At 49.0% G+C, this 21,265-nt stretch overlaps 1 protein-coding gene across 1 annotated transcript in view; it reads right to left on the reverse strand.

The window, feature by feature from the left end:
- Positions 1 to 9,750: 9,750 nt before the first annotated feature.
- Positions 9,751 to 21,265, reverse strand: part of CUNH13orf46 (chromosome unknown C13orf46 homolog) — a 12,198-nt gene continuing 683 nt past the window's right edge. Inside the window, exons 2-9 of the mRNA XM_031339135.1 lie at positions 19,567 to 19,618; positions 18,239 to 18,401; positions 18,103 to 18,150; positions 17,043 to 17,156; positions 15,648 to 15,715; positions 13,672 to 13,750; positions 10,708 to 10,905; positions 9,751 to 10,129 (exon numbers count right to left, since the gene is read on the reverse strand). Coding sequence (XP_031194995.1) covers positions 10,840 to 10,905; positions 13,672 to 13,750; positions 15,648 to 15,715; positions 17,043 to 17,156; positions 18,103 to 18,150; positions 18,239 to 18,401; positions 19,567 to 19,618 — 590 coding nt within the window. The 3' untranslated portion in view covers positions 9,751 to 10,129; positions 10,708 to 10,839. The remainder of the gene's footprint in view (positions 10,130 to 10,707; positions 10,906 to 13,671; positions 13,751 to 15,647; positions 15,716 to 17,042; positions 17,157 to 18,102; positions 18,151 to 18,238; positions 18,402 to 19,566; positions 19,619 to 21,265) is intronic.

The following is a 21,265-nucleotide window of genomic DNA, read 5'->3' on the forward strand; positions in this document are numbered from 1 at the left end:
CTTATGTTGGTACTCTTGACTCTGTTGGCTAGAGGCCTGGGGTTCCCTTCCTGCCCGTACACCCTCAATGTTTCTTCCTGTCCTGCCTCAGTCTGGAATGTGCATCAGAGACCAATAAGGAAAACTCTCCAGTGCCCTGGGCTTCAACTCAATACAGTTCCCACTGGTTGCCATGGCTCAGTCAAATCTGTCTGTCTGGCTCAGTCTTGTGTCTCTGACACTCACCATGGTCTCTGTACTCTCCAGGTCTCCAGCAGGGCTCACTAACAGTTTTTCTAAGCACTTGCAGTATCTGTCTTTGGACATGTCTATTCCCTGTGTCTGCCTTCAGTGAGCCTCTTTAAACCATGCCCTATTTAAGTCTTTTTATACACTCTGTGGCATACATGCATGTCGCACTGTGTGATGTGTGCCTATGTATGCCTTATTGTGTGAGTATTGCTAATTAAGGTTGGAATAAAAGATCCTTTGATTGCTAATGACCATGGTACCGAGGGCAATCAGAATTACTTGGTGTGATGGTTAAACACACAATTTGAGATCTCAAATGTCCAGCAAGAGAGGTCTCTGAGCTTACCTGTGGAGGACTAGCTTGTGTCAAGGGAGGTGGGTGGCACCATTCCCAGCCTGGGATCCTGGACAGCTTAAGGTGAGAAAAAGCCAAGCGGTTGTCTGCATTCCCTCTCTGGTACCCAGTTACATGCGACATGCCCAGCAGCTTCACGTTCCTGCTGTCTCTGCTTCCCACCATGATGGAGTGTACACTTGAATGGTGAGCCAGAATAAAACCTTTCCATCTCCTCCATTTTCCCAGATTGTCTTATTACAGTGACAAGAAAACAAACTAAGACACTCAGAAATTTGCACCCTCCCCCAAGAAACAGTTTGTGGGTTTATTTTTATTCAGTGAGTTCTGACATTGCAGGAAAACACAATCATATCCATTTGTGTTCTGGCAGAGTGCATTCATCTGTTTCTGGAAGCCACGGCTCTCTGCTGGAGACAGCAAACTACCGTAGTTCCTCACCACTTCATATCTCCCATGTCCAGCACACATAATAATCTTCTCTCCTTGATCTGCCCTTTGGTCCAATTAAAAACACTCATGGGGGATGATCCCTATAGCAGGCAGTTTCCACAGAACTCAGTTTGGAAAGCCCAAGAGAACAGGGCAGGACACTGCCAAGGAACATCCTATGTCCACTTTCTGGGGACCTGCAGGACCCAACCCTTCTCCAAGACAGTGAAAGAATGGTATTGAGATCAGGGTGTTGTCTGCCCCAAGCTACTCCACGCATATAAAACAGTTGGTTTTCAGGCTGTGCCTTACCCTGTGTCTTAGCTAGGGTTACTATGGCTGTGATGAAACACCATGCCCACAATCAAGTTGGGGAGGAAAGGACTTATTTGGTGTATACTTCCATGTCATTGCTTATCAAGAACTCAGGTAGGGCCGGACCCTGAAGGCACGAGCTGTTGGAGGGATGCGGCTTACTGGCTTGTCCCCCCCGGTTTGTTCAGCCTGCTTTCTTATAGAACCCAGAACCACCAGCCCAGAGGTGACCTTGCCCACAATAGACTGGGCCCTCCCCCATCAATAACTAATTAAGAAAATGCTGGGTCTTATGGAGGCATTTTCTCAATTGAGTTTCCTCCCTTCCCAATGACTCTAGCTTGTGTCAAATTGACTCTAGCCAGCACAGCTGACTCTTTGTCAACTTGACATACATACACAACTCTATTAAGCCATGACATCTCCTTTCTTACTCATCCTCAAGATCTCACATTGATAGGTTTGCAGTTAAAACATTCCACGTTTTAAAAGTCCATTGGTCTTTAAAAATCCTGACACTTAAAAATTTAGTCTCATCCCAACTCCAGCAGAAACTCCTTCGAACCCACAGGCCACTCTTGCTGGGGCAGCAGGTAGACTGACTGCAGAACCTCTTGTTCTGTTCCTGCAAATCCAATCCCGTATCATCATCCCCAGCTCTGTATCACACCACCTTTTGAGGTCTCCTTTTCCAAATCCAATCCCATATCCTCAACCCCAGCTCTGCAGCACACCACCTTTTGAGGTCTCCCTTTCCAAATCCAATCCTGTATCCTCATCCCCAGCTCTGCAGCACACCACCTTTTGAGGTCTCCCTTTCCAAATCCAATCCCGTATCCTTATCCCCAGCTCTGCAGCACACCACCTTTTGAGGTCTCCCTTTCCTCTCTAACCCCATCACCAATGGTTATACAGATCCCCTCCACCCTTCCTTCCTCCCAGTCTCACCTTTGCTCTGCAACAAAACACCCAGTGCAGCCAGCCACCCTCCTACCCTGTGCCCACATTCTTGTGGATCCCATAGATCTTCCCCTGCTAACCTCCCGTCCCTGGCCCCAGGCTCATTGCTTTATCCCAGCCCAGAGCTCCAGCAGGCACCCTCTGCTAACCCACAGGACAGTCTATCCAGGGAACAAGGCAGGCTACTGCGGATCTCTGGATCTCTGCCTTCCTTCTGTTCCTCTAGACACCCCGCCCCCATCCCCAGCTCTATAGCAGACCTGGAGGGACCTCACTTCACTCTCTGCTCCCATTTTAAGAAGACTAAGCAGACCCTGGGAGAACACTCTGCTCTCCTCTGTCCTCTGACCTGTGACCCCTGAAGCCTGTCCTTACTCCTAATGCCAGCTCTCAACCCCAGAAACACATTTTACTTGGGACCTCCAGTGGCAACACCAATCAGGTCCACAGAAAATTTCCTACCGGGCAATACACAGCAACCACATTCTAAGAACCAAATAGAAAACAGAAACCAAGGAACAAAACACCCACCCAACAAAGCCAAAGCCAGATACCAGTGCCTAGAACTATAATCCTCCCAACCCCAGATGGCTGAACACCAGCAAAAGCCACAGCCAATCACAGCCAGGACAAAATGTCTCCTCTAGAGACAAGCAACCCTATTACAGCAGGCCATCAATATCCTACCATATCCGAAGCACAATTAAAACAGCCATTGTAAACATAAGAGGTTCTTAAAGAGGAAATGAGTAAAAATAAAAAATAAAAAATCCATGATAGCACAGAGTAGAAAAAAATGAATAAAACTGTTCAAGACCTGAAAATGGAAATAGAGTCAATGAAGAAAACCAACCCAAGTGAGGGAAATCCGGACATGAAAAATTTAGGAACTTGAGCAGGAACTGCAGAGACAAGTATCACTAACAGATTACAAGAAGAGATGGAAAAGAGAATCTCAGGCATTGAGGACACAATAAAAGAAATTGAACCAGAGTCAAAGAAAATGTTAAATCTAAACAACTGACAGAAAATATCCAGGAACTCTGGGACATTATGAAAAGACCAAATTTAAGAATAATAGGAGTAGAGGGAGGAGAGAAAACCTAGATCAGAGGCCTAGAGAATATTTTAAACAAAATCACAGAAGAAAATTTCCCTAATCTTAAAGAAGATATACCTATCAAAGGTACAAAAAGCTTACAGAACACCAAATAGACTGGACCAGCAAAAAAAGTCCCCTTGGCACATAATAATCAAAACACATACAACACTGGGCAGTGGCGCACGCCTTTAATCCCAGCACTTGGGAGGCAGAGGCAGGAGGATTTCTGAGTTCGAAGCTTGCCTGCCTGGTCTACAGAGTGAGTTCCAGGACAGCCAGGGCTACACAGAGAAACCCTGTCTCAAAAAACCAAAAAAAAAAAAAAAAAAAAAAAAAAAAAACAAAAAAACCAAAAACAAAATAAACCACATAGAACAAAGAAAAAGTATTAAAAGCTGGAGAAAAAAAAGACCAAGTAAAGGCAGATCTATTAGATTTACACCTGACTTCTCAATGGAGACCCTAGAAGCCAGACGGCCTGACCAGATGTGCTGCAGACGCTCACTACCACAGATGCCAGGTGAGACTAATCTGCTCAGGAAAACATTCAATCACCATAGATGAGGGAAAGACCTCCCTAAGGAAAGGTGCTGCGAGGAGACTCCAGCCTAAAGAGGGCAACTACGCCCAAGGAGCACAAGAGATAAATAATTCCAGACACACACAGCCACCACCAGCAGCAACAAAATAACAGGAACTAACAATCATTTGGTCACTGATATCTCAACACCAATGGTCTCAAGTCTCACAATAAAAAGACACAGACTGACAGAATGGGTGGGAAAACAGGATCCATCCTTCTGCTGCATACAAGAAACACATCTCAACACCAAGGATAGACATCACCTCAGAGAAAAGGGTTGAAAAAAGATATTCTAAGCAAATGGACCTAAGAAGAAAGCTAGTGAGGCCATATTAATATCTAACAAAATAGATTTCATACCAAAACTATTCAGAAAAGATAGGGAAGGAAAAATCCAAGAGGACATTTCAATTCTTATTAACATCTATACCCAAACACAAGAAACACCACTGCAGATTAAATTGTATATTGATCCTCACATACTGATAGTGGGATATTCTTACCAATATGCAGGCCATCCAGACAAAAACTAAACCGAGAAATAGTGCAGATAACAGATGTTATGAACCAAGTGGAAATATCAAAGGATATACCTTCTCTGCACCTCATGGAACTTTCTCCAAAACTGACCGCATATTCCGACACAAAGCAAGTCTCAACAGATAAAAGAAAATCAAAACCACACCCTGCATCCTATCTGACCACCACGGATTGAAGCTGGGCATCAACAGTAGCAACAGAAAGTTTACAAATTCATGGGAACCGAACAGCTCTCTACTGAATGAAAAATGGGTCAAGACAGAAGTTAAGAAATTAAGGACTTTTAGAGTTGAGCAAAAATGAATTTGCTACACACCCAAACTTATGGAGCACAATGAAGGATGGTCCTAAGAGGCAGGTTCACACTATACCATTAATGACCAAGAGGGAAGAATCAGACCTAAGAGGCAAGAACCGTCTGCATCATCAAAATGACCAAGAGGGAAGAACCAGACCTAAGAGGCGAGAACCGTCTGCATCATCAAAATGACCAAGAGGGAAGAACCAGAGCACTGTCACAAAGCAGCCCCAAACCTCCAAAGTGTAAATTAAAATGTCCAATATATCTGCGATTCACTTACGATCTTCCAGTCTCCTCTAAAGGGCTTGGGTCACTTCTCCAGCTCCATGCTCTGCAGCACACACGGCTTGTCTTCTAAGCTCCAGCTGGCTCCACTCCACCACTGCTGCTGTCTTGGTGGTCATCCTATGGTACTGGCATCTCCAAAAGGCTGGGGTCTTCTGCTGCAACTGGGCTGCGCTTTCACCAACAGCCTCTCCTAGGTTCATGGTGCCAAGCCTCAACTCCTCTTCATGACCCTTCATGACCCTTTAATTCTGGGGCTTTAATTGATACTGAGACTACACCTTCTCCAATGTCCCATTATGGCCTTTCACAGTGCCAAGCCTCAGCTGCTCTTCATGACCTCTTTAGTCCTTCAAAACCAGCACCACCTGGATGACTCTTACACTACCAAGTCTAGCTGCCAGCACAAGATACAACCTTGGCTAATTCTGGAGCACAACTTCTGTCTGCTGACTCTGAGTAAACACTTCCCAGAAGGTTTCACCTCAGTGATGCTGGTCTCTTCTTAATCACTGCCAATTTCTCAGCTTCAGCTGAAGGGCATCTATTGTTTCAGTAAACATCAGTTTTCCTTTATTGTTTTGGACTCAGTCACACTGATTCTTCAGTCCCAGCTGTCTGTCCATAACCACAGATTCATAACCAATGGCGGATGGCGTTTTTTTCTTCCCCTGAAGCTTCACAAGCCAGGCCTCCATCACCTTGCACTGCTCTCAACAATCTCATCTTCCAAGCTCCCACAGAACAGCTCACTGAGCTCTCAACACTCAATGGCTTTTCTACTCAAAGTTCCAAAGTCCTCCTATAATCCTCCTCAAAACAACACCATCAGGTCTGTCACAGCAATACTCCCTACTCCTGGTACCAACTTATCTTATGGATACTATTGCTATGATTAAACACCATGACCAAAAGTTAGAGAGCGTGAATGAGTTTCTCTGGCTTACACTTCCACACTGTAGTCCATTATTGAAGGCTCAGGACAGAAACTCAAGCAGGGATGGAACCTGGAGGCAGGAGCTGATGCAGAGGCCATGGAGGGTGCTGCTTACTGGCTTGCTCCTCATGGCTTGTTGGGCCTGATTTCTTATAGAACCCAGAACCACCAGCCCAGGGATGGCCCTACTCACTATGGGCTGGACCCTCCCCATCAATCACTAATTAAGAAAATTCCTCACAGCTGAATCTCAAGGCAACATTTTCTCAATTGGTTCCCTACTTTCCTGTGACTTCTGATTGTGTCAAGTTGACCTAAAACTTGCCAGCACACCTGAGACTCCAGTTGCAGTGGGAACGTAGAATCAGGATGCCTCTGTTCCTTGTTTAGCATTTAAAACCACCTGTCCCATACCTCTGAGAGGCATCATCTCATAACTTGTTTAAAATTTTAAAAGATGACACTGTACAAACTCATCAAATTGGCACGGTAGAAGTAAACACTTGTATTAAAGTCATATCAATTCAACACACCCATAGAAGACACCTTAAGTCAGCAGTGGGTCAATGGGAGGGTCACCTACTTGTCACCTGAACATCCTGTAAAAGAACTGAGAAGACTTGAGTGCCTGATAGTCTCAGGAGCATCATCTCTGCCTGGTCTCCACAGTTGATACAGAATCTCAAATAGCCTTCTGTTTTCTCATTGTCTAGAGCCAGTTCTATACTTTGTATCCATGGCTTCCAGCTCCACACCTGGTCAGGCAGCTACAACGCTATGGAAGCTTGCCTCTAGCCCAGTGCCCTCAGCAGACCTCTACCTGGTGTGTTATTTAACTTCTGCAGAGACTCTGTATCTGCAGCTGCCTAGGACAGATGTTCTCACCCGTGGGTTCAACAAATCTCTATCTTCAGAAATATTTATGATTCCTAACAGTAGCAAAATTATAGTTATTTAGGAGTGATGAAAATTGTATGGTTGAGGGTCACCACAACATGAGGAACTGTATTAAAGGGTCACAGCATTAGGAAGGTTGAAACCTCTCAGGGAGATCGTTTAAGTGCTTGAACTCAACACTTTATAGCCTGTGACCTACATAGATACATGATAGGGATACACTCAGTGGGTGATATGTAATGTGTAATTTGAGAGCATTTGTAAGATTGTAATAAGGCCTGGAAAGATGGCTCAGCTATTAGCAACACATACAGAGGATCCTTGAGGAGCTGAGTTCTGATGCCAGCACCCATGCCAGTGGCTTTCCTTAGATCCCTTGTTGTATGTCCATATTAATTTTAATAAACTTCTTGACTAAAAGAACATTCTACGTCAGGGTCCTCCAATCTCAAAACGGAGATCTTTCACTGCGTTCCTGATGTAGCACACTCATGACAAATGTTGAGTTCAGGGAACCTCATCCCTTCCTGGGGGACAGTGCCACCTAGAGTCTACAGCTGCTGGGCTCCCTGCTCTCCATCTGCCAGCAGGATTGTGGGACCAGGGAAGGACCTAGTACCCTTGACCCCTGCTCGCTGTGGCCATCCTGTCAGTGGACCTAGGACACTAATTGTATTCTTGGCTGCAGACACTCAAGGTGTTCCCAGTCAGAGGCATGAATGGTCCTGACGTCATGGGTGTCTGAGCTGCAGACTGTGGGACATTTTACAAAGCCAGCTGTGAGACACACCCCTCCAAATCTGGAAAGGAAAATCACCTTCCCCTGGTTACTTGGGAAACCACAAGCCGTGCTAAGCAGATGCTGAGCCAGGCTAACATGAGGACCTGCAGAGTCATGACCCTCATCCCTGGCAGGGACCCTGCAGGGTGGTGAGTTCTGGGGCTCTGGCTTCCTTCAACTCCTGTCCATTCCAGGTCTAACTAGCATTCCAGGTCCCCTTTCTGTTCTTGGAATCTGTGACTGTTCCCACCTCAGGCAGGAAACTTGGCAGCAAACTCAGGAGGATGTGAGCCAGCCAGTCCTCAGAGGACCTGAGTGGGAGGCAAGTTAGGCCGCCTTGTGGAGAGGAGAGGGAAGCTCCGGGGGAGCTGCAGGCATGTCTCTGCATGCCTGGGCCTGCACCACAACCTGGCTCTGCAGAGCTGCTGCCTGGGCCTTTCCCTGTGGCTCTCACCCCGGAGGCTCCTCTCTCTCCCAGTGACAGACACGGGACTGCAGAGAACTTTGCTGCCAAGTTGCCTGGATGCCAGGGGTGGGGTAGGAGACGGGAAGGTGGAAGGACAAGCTCACAGTCAGACTGACCAGACACAGAACTGTCTCGTGATGTGGCTTTAACCTTGAGCACTTGCTCTTCCCCAAGGGCTTATGCCCTCGTAACCACCCTCATACAGCCTGGGGCTATGCTGAGCCTGAACTCTTTAGCCTCAGGCTAGTTGAGGCCACATAAGAATCCAATGGGACTGTTACTCCGAGAACATGAGCTGAGTGGGTAGAGTAGACAGGAACTCCTTGGGAACAAAGGTCTTGGATTGGGAGGGGGACTAATTTTGTGGGCTAGGTCTCTTTGGAAGCAAGGCTTCTCGAATGTGGGCTGGAGGCCCTTGGAGAAGGAAGCCTTCCTCATGATGGGCTAGATCTACTCTAGGACTGGATGGATTATTAGAGGGGCCAAAGTTGTCCTGAAAGATCATCAGCTCAGGAAATGGAGTGGAGGAGCCTGTCAGTAGCCCGGGAGGATGTATGCTCCACCCCAGCACTGCTCAGTCTCTGAGCTCCGCATCTGTAAAGCAAGGGTCGTCCTTTAAGCTGCCTTAAGCTTTGTCAGACCCAAACAAGAGGGCTGAAACCAGGGGATCCTTCACTGAGACAGCCTGTCTGTCTTACCCTTGTTCACCCCTGGGGAGAGTCCTGATGCCACAATGCACTGAGCTCTGAAAATGTCCCCCAAAGCTAAGCTCACACAGGGGAGATGCTAAGAAAGTTGTTGGGATCAGAGCAGACCCACCTACTAGAGCCTCTTCTAATGGAGAGAGCAAGCTCCTCACTCAGAACCGGCAGTGGGTCTCTAAACCCCTAGCAAACTCCCCAGGTGTCCTGACCCAGGGGAGTTATGGCTGCCATTCTTATCTTCCCATGAAGCTTACAGGTTGCCAGACTCTAGGACATCAAATGGACCATAATAGGCCACACCTCTTCACATCCTTAAAGTTGCATGCTCTTCCCTGGCAGTGTAAGACTCCTCCCCACCGCAGCCTCTCAGTAGGGAGGAACAGACTGAGTACATGGACCGTCCCATTCCTCTACACCTACAAGAGGGACCCACCCGACTCTGCCTCATGGGCTTGAGTGCCTACTAGACTCTCCAAATGCCTATCTACCTACCTAAGCAACTACTCGCCACAAAGGACAAGGCGCTCAGTGGCCCTGGGTCTTTCTCAGCCTTTCAGACATGAACCTGAATTCCATCAGGACCATCCTTGACCCATCCCTTTTCCTGGCCTTCCCATCCCAGCTTGGGTTCTTTGTTGGTACATATCTTAGACTTCTGTCAATTATGAACCCAATAGGACGTTACTCTGGGTGGGGGGGGGGGCAGCAGACCCTCTCACCCTCTCCCATGCCTCCTAGTGACCATGGCAACCCCAGAAACCCATTAAAGGATCAAGCTTCTACTACCCCACCCTCCATTCAATGGACTCACCATGTCTACCATATCCTTGATGAGTCCAGGTACTTACGGCCTCGGATGTTTGAGGAATTGTTTTGCTTTGATTGGTATATGTGGGGTCACATGGGAAGGTGATGGTGGGGTCACATGGGAAGATGATGGGGGAGTTCACCTCCCCAAGCATCCTTAGAGAACTAAGCTTCCAGGTAGAAGTACTAAGGAGAACTGTGGCCCAGGACCTGAGGTGTAAGGATGTGGGGTACAGGGAGGACCAGTTCTGAGGTGACCTTGTCCCCTCTCCTCTCCAGCTGCAGCCTGGAAGTTGTCTATATATGACATTGTAACTCCAGCGATGTGTTCATATCGTGTTGTTTCCTTTAGTGAACAATTAGCTGGCGCTTAAGTTCTGTGATAGCCAGGAAGCGGGAGTGCCTGTTGTTCCTGAAGAGTTGGTTCCTAGGGCTGAAAGCAGAGCGGTTAGGAGAATCTATGCCACCAGAGGGCGCCATCACACAGGCGAAAGTGGCCATGTCCACTTTTCACATGTCCTGGTATTTGAACAAATAAGCCTGGGAGGCGGGGTGTTTGGGGTGGGGGTGGGGTGGGGTGAGGGAGTGGGCAGCAGCGATGTGCATGGAGGATAGAGGGGAATTGTGGGAAGGCTGGCTGGCTGCTGAAGGGTGTACTCTGTAGAGATGAAGGGAGGGACTGGTGCAGAGCAGCTACCACAAGCCTGCACAGCTAACAGGGTACCTTTCCTCTGCCTCTCAGTTCCCTCAGTCTCCTGTCTTCATGTCTTAAGTAAATTTGGCTAATATTTACCCGAAGTCAAATCTTTATGAAACCTTTTGTAGATAAAATAAGTAGTATCAAAGGCTACTACTGTCTGTTCCATGTAGGCAGGGCCCATGGGACACTTGGTCCATGTGCTACTCCATCTCCTCAGGGGCAATGTGGACGGACCTGAGCAGAGGTCCCTGTTCCCTCCCTCTGCAGGAACCATCTGCTGGAAGATGAATTCACCATTGTTGTCACCTTACCTGTGATTGGCCTTGGATTGGAAGAGGGTCCTTTGCCTTGAGTATCTGCTGTTGGCTGCTGTTGGCTGCTGTCACTCTGGCCCTGCCCGTGGGGAGGATCACGAAGCCATTCCAGGCCCAGGCTCTCTTCCCTTAGTCCCCAGAGAGCTGTACTAGTGGCTGAGTCAGAGGGGTCCTGTTCTGAGACGACTGATGATTCTAATAAAACCAAGCTTGTGTTAGTGCCCTGGCTGGAAAGATCAGGCCCAGAGATGAAGGGATCCTTGGTGTCTGAGTCACTGGGACTCCTGGCAACCACCAGGTAGTGGGGCACAGGACCCTAAGAAACTGGGTTGTCAGCTCTCCCTGAATTCCAGCATCACTCGGATCTGGGAGCCAGCAGCTATGCTGGATCATAATGGCAGGCATCCTTCAATAGCCTCTGGCCATCTGAAGCAGTAACAAAATGCCCACTGATGGATGGGCCCAGTGTTTTGTTACCCATGGAAATTTGGACAGAAGGCAGGCACCCTTTGTCCCTCAAGCTCCAGGTCTGTTTCATCCTTCCAGTTAAACTGGCTGCTACCCAAGTATAACTGAGCTCCTGCCCTGGCCCTGGGTCCTCAGCACATAGATCACCTCCTTCTCCTCAGGTGCTGAGCTGCCAAGGGCTCTGAGCAGCTCCTGCGGGAACCTCTTCTCTGATGGGACAAATGATGCTAAGTGTCTGAGTCTGTGCACAAAGAGAGAGGTGCATAGAGGCAGGAGAGTGCGAGCTAGCTCTCAGGCACATGGGAATGCTCAGAAACAAAGCCCTAAATATTTCCTGAATCTGATATCAGTCCCCGGACCTGGAAGATGCTGCGACTCTTGAGATTTAAGCTAAGGGTTCTCCTACCCAGGTGCCTGGCTGTGGCCAATACAGAACTGCTATCCAGAGATGCCCACTAAAGATGGACAGGTAGACAGACTCATGTTGATGGTAAGAGTCTAAGAGCAATGGCCAAGGCCTCCTCTTCCATCCTGACAGAGGAACCAAGCAGCTGTCTGTCCTCAAGTGTCCCTAGGTACCTGTCTCGGTGGTGGCAGCTGGAGAATGGGCCTGATTCAAAGCCACATAGTGGGCCCTAAGCATTGCCTCAGTTTACCACTCAGTAGACCCACTCAGAGGGCCATCTGGGCCCGTTTATTGCCAGTGAATGATATGGGGAAAGAATTGTCCTTTCAGCTAGGGGTCTAGGTGGAAATCGACCCAGAGTGTGGTCTCCCTGGAAAGGAAATCCTTGTAGAGGTCTAGGTGGAAATTGATGGACGGGCCTCCCCCCCGCCCCTCTTTACCCAGAGTGTAGTCTCCCTGGAAAGGAAGTCCTTCAAGACTCTCACTCTGAGAGTCATGTCCTTCTACAGCTAAATGACCTAAATGACCTCAACTTCCACCCAGTACTCCATGTGTCTCAAAGAAAACTGAAGAGACACATACAAAATACTGGTCTGTGGCTTGTGACCTCTGACCTTTGACTTTTAGATGTTTCATCCCCTGCTCTGTGTGCCTATGTGTATATAAACACAGACACAGAGCATGCCTATATGTGACCCCGTACATTTGTACTATGTAAGGGGTGTGTGCACTAGGAATATACATGCAAGTGTGAATATGTATGCACTATGTATTATACATATGAATGTACAATGTGTAGGCATATGTGTGTGGTATGTGTATGAGGATCTAAGGAGCACAACCGTGCACACTCACATGGCTGTGTACGTGTGTGCTCTATGCACATAGGAACATACCTGTACGGATGTTGAGCGTATGAGAGTTCTCTAAGTGGACTCTGGAGGTGCATGTCTTGTGAGAGAGAAGTGAGGCCTACCCTTAGGGTGAAGTAGAGCCACATGAGTTGTAACTGTTGGCCTGTGGCAATCTGCTCTTATCCAACTGGTTTAAAAGGTGAGAGGTGTCCACATCTGCCTTCTGCTCCCACATGGCTGTCCTGGTTCCCAACCCTGTGCTCTAAGCAAGCTCCCCAGGGAGCTTGGGCTCCCTGTCTGCGTGTCAGAATGTCTAGATGTTCTAGAGACCCTGGCATCTGTCTCTCAGGACCATGGCTGGTGGTGATCGTCAAGAAAGAAGATGGCTCTAGCACCAGGTTGGGAAGCCAGCTGTCCTGACTGGTGCTGTCATGGGCCCTTCCCCACTTGCCAGGTCTTGGGGTTTGTTACAAGAGGCCTCGAGCACTGAACAGCATCGCTGGAGCCGGGTTATCCCTGCACATTTAACCTGTATCTCTGATAATAACGAAGCTAGGCATTATGAGGAGACCAGGCATTATGTCACACATTCCTACACCTGGTGAAGGAGCATCGTCTCTTCTGGGCTGGGAGCATATGACCATGGCCAGATCCAAAGGTAGGCCTTCCCATGATCATAGGGTAATGCTGGACTTTGGTTTCTCCAGTTTACCAGGGCCCCATCCAGGGACAATCAGAGAGTGGCCAGACTACAGGGCATCCCTGGACCTTACCCTACAAGAGACCTTGGCACCCACTGTGTCTTCCTCAGGGCACCATGTTCTACTATGTATTTGGGCCAACTGCTGCTTCTAGATGTTTCCAGGACCTGCAGGTTAGGACTAAACATTCCAGCACCGCCCACCATTACTGGCAGGAGCCTACGATAGCCACCCTCCTGCCTCTGTCCACCTCCCGTTGAGGAAGAAAATGATCTACAAACATCTCATCATGCCTGTGGTGGTCAAGGCAACCTGGATGATGTTCATGCCCTGTGAGCATCCTCAGGCTACAACAGACTAGGGGTTTCTGCATCATAGCATCACTGGCCATTCTCCCAGCCACAGCTAAGCTTACAAGATGCAAACGGAAACCCCAGGGAACTGGTCAGAAGGGATCTAGAGTGCGCACACAACCCCTGCGCCCCAAGTTGTGCAGAGCCCCACTCTCCTCTGCCCTCTAGGCCTCCAGTACCTTCTCCAGAGCATTGGTGTTTTCCTTCGCCTTCTTCTTTGTGTGATATGGGATGCAGCATACCCAGCTGGTCCTTATCCTGGAGGCCAGGAACATGAAGATGTAAGAACCCCTTCTTCTCCTCCCCTGTAACACGCCAACCTCCTGGCTAGCAGCCCCCACCCCAGGCTCTCCAGATTGCTCCCTCAAACCCCACTGTTCCCACTCTACAAAGTCCCAGAGCTTTGTGAAGCTTACCCCCAGCCAACCTATGTGTTATACAAACTAGATTTCATAGCTAGCTACTTATTTTTGTCCTTTGGGTACCTAGGTCTCCTGTCCTCTGGCTAGAGGGACTCTTAAAACACAAGAAGCCAGCTGGACCAGTCACACAAGCTTGGAGGTGGAGAAAGGGGACCCCCATTTATGTTCCTCTTGTAGGAGGCAATGCTCCCACTGTGATGCAAAGGCGATCGCTCAACTCATGGTCAAAGCTGCCCAGCTGGGCTGCAATGGGGCCACTGGTGCATGGTTGGCCCTTCTCACTCCTGGGCATCAAACTGGAAATGAGTCAGGCAGGTCACCAGGGGAGAGGTACGGACAGGTGTCCCGTCATCTGCCAGGTCAGGTAACATAGAACCTTAGTCCTTAGCAAGGAAACAACAGTTCTCAGGTTACTCTGGCACCTGCCCTACTTGGAGTATTAAGTATTAGGGATTAGAACCCAAATCCAGACAACAGATTTAACTTTTCCAGCCCTCAAGACAAAGAATAAAGCCACATAGCTGTGTGCCTGTGGCCAAATCCATGCATGGACAGTAAGAAATGGAATCACTTGGAAAACTTGCCTCTGTCAGTTGGACTGGGGAGTGGGACAATCTGGTAAATGCAGATGTGGCCACCTGTCATGGCCTGGGCCTGGGAAAATCTGGTAAGTGCGGATGTGGCCACCTGTCATGGCCTGGGCCTGGAGGCCAGTCAAGGGAACTTCCCAGTGAGGATGAACAAGACATGTCAGAGCTGCTTCCCCTAAGACATACAAGCTTGAACAGAACCTTATCAACTGGCCGCCGAGCAGAGGGCTAGGCGGAGTGTTAGCGCTGCTTGACCAAAGAGCAGAGCTTCTCAGTGGCTCATGGTCCAGAGGGCACCCACCAGCCTGCACAAACCCAGCCTGGGTCTCAGTAGGCTACCAACGATTGTGCAGCCCAGCAGTGCCCTGGTTCTGTAAGGTTGGATTAGGGGTGATTCTGAAACCTCCTCCCCTTTTCTGTGCAACTCTATATGTTGTCAGTCCCTTGAAGACCACATGTCAGTTTTACAAATCCAATAGAGAAAACTTATTTTGAAAGTCTAAGTAAATAAGGCAAGATACTAACAAAGTCACTAATTCTGAGAGGTGGAAGTTTGAGTAATTGCTATTGTGTTCTTCTTATTTCTTCGTGTTGTTAGAAGTGAAGTAAACTGCATCCATGGGCCAGAGGCAGGCATGTCCTTGGAACCCAATACCCTTCTTGGTGGCTAACGCCTCTGGACCTCAGGAAGTCTTGAAGTTTTGCTGGCCTACCAAGTGTGCAAAGCCTTGTAGGCATAAGCCCAGCTGTGAAGGGCTGTCTTGTCCCTGATGGTGACATCCATGTGACGGCATCCATGTGACGGCCTTTCCAACTCAACTTTCTCTAGCTAAACTTCAGCCCTGATGCCACAGCCTTTACCGTCTGCTTCTTGGCCATTTTGCTGACTGATGGGATGACGAGTTGTGGTTTGATGGTGGAGTGAAATGTGGCTCCTGGTAAATTCGTTCCCAAGCTCTGAGAAAGTTTACCATGCTGTGTCTTGCTCCTTAGCCTCTCTGGTCCCCCAAATCACTTGGCTTATGCTTGGCTCAGGGAACAGAGGGAAGGCAGGAGGCATGGTGCTGCCATCATAGGAGTTTGTGGTGGGGATGTCACTCTGGATAAGCACCCCCATCCATGTAGTCCCTCGTCAGTACTTACTCATCTTCAGACAAGTCTCCTATGTCGTTGGAGAGCCTCTCCTCTTCTTTTATGGCACAAGTGATTACCTGTGGGAGGTAGCAGAACAACCTAGGGGACCCACCCTGGGAACAGACGGGGACAGAGGCCCTCTGACCCTCCATGTCCTTCCAGACTTTACTCTGTTGAGTGGGAATGCCCATCAGGGACCCTGGCTCCTTGTGTGACCCTCCACGGCCCCCGGGCTAGGATGGGGAAACCTGGCTCCTTGGTCTAGCTCTTCTATTGATTGACCTCTCTGGAGTCCTTAGAACTCAGGGTCTCATAGAGCAGTAGCCTCACAGAGATTTCATGGTCAGTCTTTTTTTTTTTTAAACCATATTGTGTGAATCAAAAGCTAAAGGTGTACCAGGTGTAATCTGAAAAATAACCAACCCTCAGGCACCCTTTGTCAACAGAGATCCTTAGGAATTGTCCAAAAAGACATCTGCTCATTACAGTAGAGAATCAGAGGAAGAGACTCTAGATCACTATGTTAGCAAGCCACTGAGAAAAATCTCATCACTTTATGGATAATAATGGTGATGATGGTGATGGTGATGTAGACAGTGATGATAATAATGGCAGCGATATTGGTGATGGTGGTGGTGGTGATGATGGTGACAATGATACTGTGTGTGAAAATACGGTGACAGACATAAAAATAGCAGCAATTGTTGTTCCAGTAGCAATAACGTTAATGGTAAAGATGGCCCCCACCGTGGTGTCGGTGGTGATGGCAGTGATGGAGAGAGATGGTGAGACAGCAGTGTAGTGATTGTGGTGGTGACATTGGTGATACTGAATTCCAAGGTCACTGTTTGCCAGCTTTAGGAAACAACCCTAAGATGCGGTTACTATGGTTACCACTCCATGATGAAGCATCAAGCACAAGAGGTTTGAGCAGTTACTGACAAAGCCATACACTTCCCATTCTCCCAGCTCCAAGTGCACCATTTTCTCTGCACAGCACGATTCCTACAGAAGCTCTGGGTACCCAAGGGCACAGGTTGATGCTAAAGGGAGGGAGACAGAGATAGATAGATAGACAGAGAGATAGAGACAGAGAAACAGAGAAAGACAGAGACATACGGAGAGAATAAGAGAGATAGGGAGGGAGAGAGAGAGGGAGACAGAGGGAGGGAGGGAGGAAGGAAGAGAGAGAGAGAGAGGAGAGAGAGAGGAGAGAGAGAGGAGAGAGAGAGAGAGAGAGAGAGAGAGAGAGAGAGAGAGAGAGAGAGAGAGAGAGAACATAGGTATTCTCATTCTATTCTCAAAGGCAGGTCCCCAGAACCAGCATCATAGAGGGCCCCTAGGCTGTCTGGCCTTGGGTCTGTCTCTGCCTCCCCCTTCAACACGTGTCTGTTCTGTTCCAACCTCAGTGCAGGTCCTTTCCTGGTGGGCAGTGTTGAGTTCTGGGCTGGAGGTGTTTGCCTGTACCTCCTCCTCAGTATGGTCTCCCAGGTCGATCTCCACAAACACAGATGGTTTCTATGGATGGAAGTGATAATTTACGAGTGAGCTTGACAGAATGCAGACTTTTAGACATCTGGGTCTGAGTGGTTCCACCAGACTCTGGTGATGACAGAGGAGTCCTGTGAAGCTTGGCAGAGGCCCCATGGTAACAGACAGCAAAGTGTCCAGAGGGTCAGCTCTAAGCAGGAGCAGGAGGACTATGGCCTCCTGCCTCATTCCTACCCATTGGAAGCAAGGTCTTGATATTCCAAGGGGCTTCTTCCTCCTCCACTTTGAGTGTTAGGGCCTTCGGATGTCAAGGTACCTGAGACCTGGGGCTCTCTCCTCAGCACTGATCTATTGGGAGCACATGAGTCACCTCCATTTACTTGTCTAGAACCAAGCTTCACTGACATGAGATCTACTCCACAAGATGGGATGATCTAACAGCTCAGGGCATGCCACCTTGGTCTCTGTTTGGCACTTTAGCTGGCCCAGAATCTTACCAAGGACTCTTTGTAAAGTCCTGGTGTCCTACTGCCACCTTTCCCTGTGACATGACTGGGGAAGAGAGAAAGCCTCTTTCCTTCATGAAAGTCCCTGAGAAATGTCTAAGTCAGTGTGATGCTTGCGCAGAGACGCAACTGGCCAAGGCCAGGTGTGCCTTCGGTCAGCACACCTGGGTGAGGGTCTCTGGGATGTATGACTGTGGGCTAAGCTCAACTGGAAGATGGAGTCTTCTCAAGATCTACACCTTTAGTGACCTCATTGTTTGGCAAGCTAGGGCAGGATGCTTCAGGACCAGGCACCTCAGTCCAGAGCTTGACCCCTTTACCCCTTACCGGCCAATGGTGGACAGCATGTCACCTGCTCAGATGGCTTTATGGGCTACGAGCCTGCAGTGTGCTCATAGCCCACTGGAACTTGTCTTCAGACGGACTTACATGTCTTAACTCCTGTGGCTAAAGTAAGAAGCTCTTGCCTGCTTTTCTAGAAGGTGATCCAGCTTCATGGACTCTGGATGCTGCTCCTATAAATCCAAGAAGACACCAATAGGTGAGTACAGGGACACCTTACAGGAGGACAGACAGAGTGGGCAGAGCCGCCCAAGGCCTGACCTCAGCCACAGAGACACATCTTCCTTCGCAGGCATCGTCCTGTTCTCCTGTGGCGCTCGCCTCGGAGTCAATCTTCTCTGGGTCCATTTTCGCACACTTGGGGTCTGTTTTTTCCTCCTCATCCTGGGTCGTCTTCTTCCTGCTGTCCTCTAGGCTTGCCTGACTGGAGGTCAGTGTGATGGAGCATCAAAGCAGCAGTTTGGGATAAGTGTCAGGACAGGAGTTACTAATGCTAGGAGTGGGTACACCTACAGGCCTTTTGGAGGCAAAAAGGAAGACCCCCCCTTTTTTCCTCTAGTGGCTCATCCTGTCTGGAGACACCAGCCCCGCTCCCCCCAGGTAGAGACTTTAGGGCATCAGTGGATGGATCCGCGTCTGTCACTCAGGACCACCTTAGTGGCTCCTCTCCCCCATGTATTTTGTTGAGTGTGGCTTGGGGGAATGCAATAAGAACAGGGAACCCAGCTACCTCCTTCCCATTGCCAGACAGAAGACTCCGATAGCTGCTGGCCTTTGACATGTTTGGGCTTACATTACCCAAAGTCCCTGTCCTTTATCTGAGTCTAGACAGATGCAATAGGCCTATGTGGCATGTTGGTCACCAACCAATGACACCTTCGGTGGCTTCTTAGTCGCCAACATCCTTCTACCTCAAGATTTCCTAGTCTAGTACCTTCCACTGGTATTGGCTGGTGGGAAAGTCATTTGTAAACGGGCAGCCTGGCCTCTTCCTGGTCCACAGTGAATAGACTTTGAGGACTGAGGAAAGCCCCTGGATTCCATGACTCTTAAGCCCTCTAGAGGGCTGATGGTAGGAAGTATAGTGGGGTGGCCCCAGTGTTAGGTGGCCAGACATCTTGTTCTATCTGACCAATAGACATCCTGTTCCATTTCATACTGAGGATAGCTATGTACCCTCCCTGCTCAGCAAGGAGACCTTGATGGGTCCAGCTGACACAAGACGGGGTGCAGACTCCCTTCTGGTAGAGGCACATGGAGATATTTGTTGAGATACTGCCACCAAACCAGCTCGATGCCAGACAAAGACCAGCCAGGGCGGCCGCCTGGAGTTCAGGGCTGTCTGCTGTCTGCAGCTCAGAGTCACACGATGGTGGCTTCTGTTTTTAGGACAAGTCTCTCGGATAAAGAGGACCCTCAACCCTACCAATCATCCCTTCAATCATCCCTTCATCAACCCTCAATCATCCCTTCATTAAAAGGATCCCGTTTCCTTTGGGTTCCCCCAAGTCCTGACCTTGAGGGAGGACTCCAGGCCCACTCCCCACACCCTAGTGGTCACATTTCAGAAGAAAGCCTCTTCCACTCACCAGGTGCCATTATCTGTGTCACTTCTCAGGTCTTTATCTTGGTCCTCAGAATCTGAGGAGTGAGGGTGGTTGGTTAGTGTATAGCATTCTAAGCAAGATATGATGGCTCCTGCATCTAGACCTTCCCACAGTTTCTCACAGGCTAGCTGTTCTGCCTAGCACTCCTCTCAGAGCAGGATCAAGGCCAGTCTGAGGTAAACAGCCATGGCTAAAAAGACTCCCCTTCCTCATCTTTATCGGCTTCTTTGGCCATGCTCCAAGCATACTTCTATTTCTTCTGTCCCAACATCTTGCATGCCTGAGCTTGCGCTTTGAGCCCACCTCATGCACTGTTGTAAAGGCACAACCTCCATTGCTCTCTTATATGTTTGGGACCCAGGCTGGGCATCCATGGCCTCCTGGAACACACCCACAGGTCTGCAAATGTCCTTCTCTCAGCATGGATTATTAAAGGCAGAGCAGGAGACAAGAAGGGACCTCCCAAGATGGCCACTTGCTGGAAATGGGATGACCTGTTCAGGAACATCCTGACCATTGATGCCTCATAGCTCTGAGGACTGTCATTGGGGTGATCTTAATTATCTTCTATCCTATGAGGCAGGAGGTACGTTGAGTGTGCTCAAGGCCGAGGGGACCCTAACAAGCTGACATGAATTCCCTCGCTTCAGGGCAGTAACTGCAGAGAACTGTGCCAGGTGATCCTGGGGGTGGGAGGTTGCTCTGGGAGCTATCCCAACTTGGCATACGTACTCCTGCGTATAACCTGCTCCCTCAACTCTCAGGGACCTGGCAGTTCAGCAGTGTCTGACGGCAAGGGTTGTACACAGATAGTCTCTCTGAGTCCCCCAGAGTTGTCATCTGGGCCAGACCTCAGCTGGTATTACCTGTTTCCCACGGCAGCGTTGTGACTCAGACAGGAATGCCAAAGTGCTAAAGGAGGGTTCTTACAGAAATCAAGCCTGGAGCCTGAGTTGAAAGGCTGCTTTGCTCTGGAGGGCTCCCTCACAGAGCTGGCTGGCCCTTTCCTGGGGTTAGCTTGTAGGCTAGTTGAGGGCAGTGTGGGATTAAACTCCCTCACTGGCTAATCTGTTTTTCCACCCATTTCAAACCTTCCCCCATTCAGTCCTTCATAGAGATGCCAGGTGCCTGGCCACCTGCCTCCTTTTTAGAAGGGAGCCTGTCCCTTCCTGTGCTCTGTGCACCTGGCTGTGTCCTGTGTCCCTTTTTCAGGAGACCCTGTGCTTGTCTCTCCATTGCCTGAGGGGCTGAACTCAGAGTTGTGGAGTCTGTGGATGGCCCAACGGTGAGGAGCAGGAGGCTGATGTCTTTTAGCTGGGGCTGAGGGATGTTACACAGTTTTGCATGATAATTCAGACATTGACAGTTTTTACAAGCTCCAGGGAGAAAAAAGGGCAGGTTTCAGTCCCATCCCGGCCTGGATGAGAGTCCAGAAGGTCAATGATGGAGGAAGGAGCCTGATAGGCCTGCTGGTGATTTAAATATTCCCAGAAGGATTTAAAAATGGACTGGGAGGGCTGGAGAAACGGTGCTAAATGTACTTCCAGAGGTCCTGATTTTGATTCCCAAAATGCACATGGGACTCAAGTCTAATTCTAATCCCAGGGGATCCAACGCCCTCTCCTGGTCTCCACAGCACTGTATGTATATATATATATATATATATATATATATATATATA

The sequence above is a fragment of the Mastomys coucha genome, unplaced genomic scaffold (assembly GCF_008632895.1).
Source record: "Mastomys coucha isolate ucsf_1 unplaced genomic scaffold, UCSF_Mcou_1 pScaffold22, whole genome shotgun sequence".
Taxonomy (NCBI): domain Eukaryota; kingdom Metazoa; phylum Chordata; class Mammalia; order Rodentia; family Muridae; genus Mastomys; species Mastomys coucha.